This window comes from Cornus florida, unplaced genomic scaffold (assembly GCF_030987335.1).
Source record: "Cornus florida cultivar Cherokee Brave unplaced genomic scaffold, ASM3098733v1 CherokeeBrave_3.0.0_Hap2_Chr03, whole genome shotgun sequence".
In the NCBI taxonomy this organism is placed as follows: Eukaryota; Viridiplantae; Streptophyta; class Magnoliopsida; order Cornales; family Cornaceae; genus Cornus; species Cornus florida.
This window is the reverse complement of record NW_026775573.1, coordinates 85,771,513-85,778,396: the sequence shown is the minus strand read 5'-3', so window position 1 is coordinate 85,778,396 and position 6,884 is coordinate 85,771,513. Positions and strand designations below refer to the sequence as shown.

Here is a 6,884-nt window from a genome sequence, read left to right as displayed (position 1 = left end):
ATGTTTGGCCAGAAGTACCCCTGTGTCATTGCTTTGTGTGCTAAAGATCTTCCTCCGGAATGATTTCTGCATACTCCCTCGTGAATGGTTCGCATAATCTGTCTAGCTTCTGCAGGGGTAGCACACTTCAAATATGGACCTGAGAAGGAACGTCTATACAACTGATCGTGCACAATGGCATACTTTGCTGCGCTGGACCTAATTTTTCTTGCCTCATCCTTACGCTCGGGGAGTGTACCATTACGTATGTAAGCCATGATTGGATCAATCCAGCTCGGCTCATATGGTATAACATTAACATGTCGAGTGCTTGGATTAGGCAGCCCTTCAAAAATGGAAGGTTGGATCAATATGTCGACCGGGATGACCCTAGCTAAAGTATCTCCAGAACTGGATGCACTACAAGCCAAGCAGTCGGCATCTTCGTTATACTCTCTCGACAATTGGATAAACCTGATCTGATCAAAGGCTTTCGCCTCACGCAGAACCGCAGTTCAGTATGCTTCCATAGTCTCATCCTTGGCCCCATAGTCCCCATTGACTTTACGAATGACTAGTTATGAATCACTATAAGCAATCAGATTCTTGATCTTCAGTTCTTTATCCAACTTCAGCCCAGCTATCAACGCCTCGTATTCTGCCTTATTGTTGGTCGCGTTGAACTCTAGTCTTATCGCTTGGCTCAGCATAGTTCCTTCCGGTGTTTGCAATTGAATTCCAATCCCAGCCCCCATTTGATTCTAGGAGCCGTCCACGAAGAGCTTCCACCAGAAACAATTATAATCTTCCACCGCATCTTCAGCATCACAGTTAAGTAGGAAATCCGCCACCACTTGACCCTTGATTGCCGTCTTGGGCTCGTACGCGATATCAAATGAACTCAATTCAATGGCCCACTTGGTCATTCTCCCCGACAGGTCCGGTTTGTGCAGGATCATTCTCAAAGGGAAAGTGGTTAAAACAACGATTGGATGAGATTCAAAATAATGTCTAAGCTTCCTTTTTTGTGTTGACCAGCGACAAAATCATTCGTTCGGCCCTAGAGTACCTTCTCTCCGGTTCAGACATTGTCTTGCTAACATAAAACACCGGGAACTGCTTGCCCTCTTTGCAACGGATCAGAACGGCATTGGTTGCTATACTGGACACCTTGAGATATAGAAAGAGTTTCTCATTCGGTTCTGGAGTAGACAGAACCGGAGGATTACGCATGTACTCCTTCAGGCTGGTTAGTGCCTGCCGTTGCTCATCCCCCCAGGTTTGTCTTCCGTGCCCTCGAATTGTATCAAAGAAAGGTTTACAGCGGTCCAAAAGCTTGAAAATAAATCAGCTCAGTGCGGCTATCCGGCCTGTGAGTGCCTGCACCTCTTTAACTGTCTTTGGCTCTGCATCTCTGATCAAGGCTTCTGCCTGCGCTGGGCTGACCTCAATTCCCCTATGATTGACCACATGTCCCAGGAATTGACCGGAGCTTACACCGAATGAGCATTTGGCCGGATTAAGCTTCATTCCATACTGGTGCAACACATCGAACACATTTTGCAGGTGCGCTAAATGATCGCTCTTCTTCTTACTCTTGACTACCATATCGTCAATATAAGCCTCGATAGTGCTGCCCATTTGGCCCTTAAAAATCTTGCTGATCAGCCTCTGATAAGTGGCTCCAGCGTTTTTTAATCCGAATGGCATGACTTTGTAGCAATAAGTCCCTCGTTCAGTAACAAATGAAGTTTTCTCTTCATCAACTAGGTCCATAGGAATTTGATTATAACCGGAATAAGCATCCAGGAAGGTTAACCGCTCATATCCTGTGGTGGCATCTACCATTTGATCAATCCTGGGCAATGGGAAACTATCCTTTGGGCAGGCTTTATTCAGGTTAGTGAAGTCGATGCATACTCTCCATTTCCCATTCTTCTTCTGCACTACAACAACGTTAGAGAGCCAGGCCGAGTACTAAACTTCTCTGATGAATCCGGCTTAAAGTAGCCAATCAACCTCCTCAGCTATAATCTGATTTCGTTCTGGAGCAAATCTTCTTTGCTTCTGCTTCATTGGCTTTGTATTCGGATCCACATTGAGGGAATGGCAAGATACAGCAGGATTTATCCCTGGCATATCTGAATGGCTCCATGCGAATACATCCGCATTCTGAATCAAGAAATTAGTCAACTCTAGTCTTTCTTCTTCAGTGAGTCTGGTTCCCACCCTTGTTGTTCGGTTTGGTTTCTCATGATCAATCTTCACTTCGTGAAAGGGTTCTGTGGTCAGAACTGGTGGCTCCTCCCCCCCATCCTTGCTGAGAGGAGGGTTTTGTAATTGCTATTTTGGACTGGCTGAACGGATGGGATTTTTTCCTTTTCCAGCAGATTTCAAAGTTACTGAATAACATTCTTTAGCCGCAACCTGGTCCCCGTGTATATCTATCACCTTGGTCCCATCCAGACCCAAACATCGCATCACTTGATGTAAGGTTGACGGAACGCCCTGAATTCTATGAATCCATCCTCTGCCCATCAAAAGGTTGTATAATGGATGAATTTCCATTACCACAAAACTTTCAGTCAAAACCCGCTCAGCGGCTTGTACTGTCAATTCCACCATTCCAATGGGTTCCACTCGCTTCCCATCAAATCCGTGCAACGGATTTCCTGTGGGTTTGAGTTTTTCGGGTTCGATTTCCAGTCGGTCGAACGTCACCCTGGGCATGACATTCGCACTACTTCCTGGATCAATCAGGACTCTCCGAACCAGGCATTCTGCAATCGTCAGACTGACGACTAGTGGATCTTCATGAGGAATCTGAACGTGTAGCAGGTCTGGTTTATCAAACTTTATCGATGTGGACGCATTCTGCAGGTGCAAAGCATGCACACTACCAATTCTTCTTTTCAACTGGGCCTGGCATAACCTCGTTCTGAGCAACTCTTCTGACTCCGTCGTTTGTTCAGGCCGGCCATGAATTGCGTTTATAATCCGGACGAGCTGAGAGTTGTGTTGGTTCGGCCTCTGGTTCCGCTTGATTTGTTCAGCCGGGCGGTTATGCTCTTGCGCCGAACCTTGAACATAGCTTGCAAATTCCCCCTTTGCGATTAGCATCTCTACCTGCCTCCTTAGGTTCCTACATTCGTTAGTCTGATGCCCAAAATCACTATAGAAAGCACAATGTTTAGTCTGATCCCTCTGTTCAAGAGGTTGCCTGATTGGCAGAGTAGGACGAAACTTATCTTTGTTCTCCTGGTATAGCCTTGCTAAGGTGACTCTGAGTGTAGTGACTGATTCCTCCTCCTTAGGCCTCTTCTCCGCCTTCCATGAGGGGTGACGTTGCGGTTGAGCTTGTTTTTGCCCGATCTTGGCTTTGGATTTCTCCTCTGTCGAAATAATTGACGTCTTCCTTGAATTAGCTGCTTCTTCCTCCTCAAGGCGAACAAAATTGTCAGCTCTCTCGTTCAGCTCGTCCATTGTCTTTGGCGTATTAACCACCAAGCTGGTGTGGAACGGCGTCCCCCGGTTCATTGCGAGTTTAAATGCTTGGATTGTTGTTGATAGGTGACACTCCATTACCATGCTTTTAACGAGGTTGAACCGGGTGAGAAAAGCTTGGAGCCGCTCATCCTCATGCTGCTTCATTGTGAAAAGGCTCGATACATCCTTAGCCGGACGCTTATTCCCGTAATACTGGCTTATGAACTTATCGCATAAGTCCTGGAAACTGGCGATTGAGCCTTGAGCCAAATTCTTGAACCAATTGAGAGTTGGTCCAACCAAGCTCGTAGGGAAACACTTGCACATCAAAGGATCATTATTAGTATTCAAAGCCATTTTCAACTGAATATGGTATATGTGATAGACCGGATTGGTTGTTCCGTCAAACAGAATGAAGATCGGCATGGAAAACTTCTTCGGATTCGGCGCGTTCATAATTTCATCAGTGAACGGCGATGCGACCGTCCTTGCTGAGGAACGCAATGCTTCGTTTTCTCTTGAAAACCGTGACGGAAATCCTCGATCGGCAGATCTCCTTTCTGAGCTACGGTAATCAACTGTCGCTAATGAAGGTCGGTATGGCGGATCGAACGACCTATCCTCCGCAAATTCACTCCGCCATGGTGACGTAATCCTATGTTCATATGCCGGTGCTTCCTCCCTCATAATCTGTTTGTGATGCGGTTCCAGACGAACAGATCCTTTCCCGATCCTCTTCTCGGCCGACATTCGGAGGCAGATTACCGATTATACCTTCATCACGACGTGGACCACCACGATTGACATCTTCTGGATCACCTTGACGATTAGCTTCGGATGGTAAAGCTCCCTCTCCTTCAGGAGGCGGCCTCGAAATTGCAGGAGCCTCACGATGCTCCATTCCAGCTCGTAGCTCTGCATTTTCTTTCCTCAAAGCATCGATCATGTTCATTAGCTCATCGAGCTTTGACTGCTGGCCGTTCTCCAAATAATTCGAGTTCGCCTCTCCGATCATCATTCCAGATCGGAGCAAAGTCATCAACTGCAGGCTTCTTGACCAAATCGGAGTTCCGCTAACGCGCGCACACCAAATCTGAACTTACAGTTGCCGAATGCAGTCCACTACTGGCCGGATTCAGTAATCACAACATATCGCAACCGTGTGGTTCGCTGGATCAAGCACGGATCTGATCTGCTTGGATCGGACGCCAATTTTCCGAAATCAACCGGAACCTGGACTCGTCAAGACAGATCGTATTATTACCAATGCTGATTTAGCTTTCGCAGATTAATCGTCTTCCTCGCAGAATGCATTGAATCAATCCGATCTGGAATGATATCAATCAATCCTTCATGTTCTTCCCACAGACGGCGCCAATTGAAAGTACAAAGAATTTCTCCTTAATTATAAAGAGAGAAACTTTACACTCCCAATGATTTTTCACCCCTTTTCCATCTCAATCCCCTTTATTTATAGACGGTTATAACCACCACTGAGCTGGACCTATCTTGTTCTCTTTTGGCTGGACTCGACTCCCTCATTTTAACATGGGCTTCTAAAATGACTTTATAGACCTGGGCCCATCCGGCGCGAACTTGCTCCATCCCATTTGTCCTCACCCGACCCATCCTATGCAATGTGGATCACACCAAACCCGGGTCATTTTGGTGTCCTCACTCTCAAACAAAAAAAAATGACACTCCTTGACACGACCTTAAACTGTCTACCTGGAAAAAAAAATTGACACTCCTTGATATGAGTATAAACTGTCTATCTGAAGAAACAACACTCCTTGGCACGAGTATAAATTGTCCGCCTGAGAAAAATAAATAAATAAAATAAAAATAAAAATAAAAATAAAAAAATTTGTGAACTGCATGATGACTTGATCCCTGTTTAGGGTATGTAGGCATCTTGGAAGTTTATTCCAAGTTCAGTCAACCTAAAAAAAAAAAGGGGGCAAAGTGTACTCATCACATGATATCAAAAGTGCTCGTTGCACCTGTCAACCTAGCATGCCACCAAAGTGTAGTTGCAAAGAAAATTTTGGTCTGCCGCCAAATTATAACTGCAACAAAGAAATTTGGCCCACCGCCAAAATGTAGCTACAAAGAAGAATTTTGGTCCCTCACCATAATTGTAGCTACAAAGGAAATTTTGATCTGGCAAAGTGTAGTTGCGAAGAAATAAATTGGTTCGTTGCCAGACTGTAGCTGCCTAGAAAAATTCTGCTCACCACCGAGGTATTGCTGAAAGAGAAATTTTGCTTACTGCAAAGGCATCGCTAAAGAATTCGGTTCATCACTAAGGTGTTGTAGTAATACTCAACACTGAAGTGTCGTTGAAAGGAAAAAATCTGCTCGCCACCGAGGTGTTGCTGAAAGAAAATTTTGGCTTTCCGTCGAGGTAATGCTAAAATAATATTTGCTTTTCGCCGAGGTGTTGCTGAAAGAGAATTTGGTTTTCTATTGAGGTATTGCGTCAAACAAAATTCACGGCGTCGCCAAGATATTGCTAAAGTAAAAACAAATCACCACACGGAGGCATAGGCATGCAAGCTTTGTTTATCACATCCTTACAACATCTACAACAGAGCTCTATCTTCGAGACAGATATGCACAAGCACACTTGTGTAACTCTGTAACTTCATGTCAAGTGGCTACTGGTGTCTGGTGCATAAGTAAACTTGTACACTGAGTCAGATCTTTTGATGGAGCTTCGGCTTGAAATCATCATCAAAACTGATACTGGCTAATGATGCTGGTGGTATGACCTCTCGGAGTATGGTCTTACTCTATCAATGACTGCTGGATGATCCATGGCTGATGAAGACGTTCTGGCGATGGCTAACAATGTTGGTGGTATGAATGGTTGATGTCTGATCTGTGGCTAATGAAGGCTAATAGACTACATCTACATCTGTCGCTGCTCTCTGAATTGATTCGTGATTGCTAACGACACTGTCTGTGCTGGTCGCATGACCTTCTGGAGTCTGATCTCGCTCTATCAATGGCTATTGGATGATCCATGACTGATGAAGATGCTCTAGCAGCGGGTGTTGACAACGTTGTCTGTGCTAGTCGCATGACCTCTCGGAGTCTGGTCTCGCTCTATCAATGGCTGCTGGATGATCCATGGCTGATGAAGATGCTCTGGCGACGGGTGTCAACAATGTTGTCTGAGTTAGTGGTAAAACCTCTCTCCATCTGCATCTATTGTTGCTCTCTGGGCTAATTCGTGGCTGCTGACGACACTGTCTGTGCTGGTGGCATGACCTCTCAGAGTTTGTTCGCGCTCCAAAACGGTGATAGTATAGGGCTTGAAACTCTTAAAAAACACCATGATTGCCTAGTACCCATTGCTAAAAAAAAAAAAAAAAAAAAAAAAAAAGTGCGAATTGGCATGCATGGAAGATTTT

The 6,884-nt window shown here is 45.2% G+C and overlaps 1 protein-coding gene across 1 annotated transcript; it reads right to left on the bottom strand.

Annotated features, from left to right (window-relative positions):
- Window positions 1-2,322: 2,322 nt before the first annotated feature.
- On the bottom strand, window positions 2,323-3,792 carry LOC132301779 (uncharacterized). Its single transcript, XM_059799005.1, has one exon. The coding sequence runs from the start codon at window positions 3,790-3,792 to the stop codon at window positions 2,323-2,325; it is 1,470 nt and encodes a 489-aa protein (XP_059654988.1).
- Window positions 3,793-6,884: the final 3,092 nt, after the last annotated feature.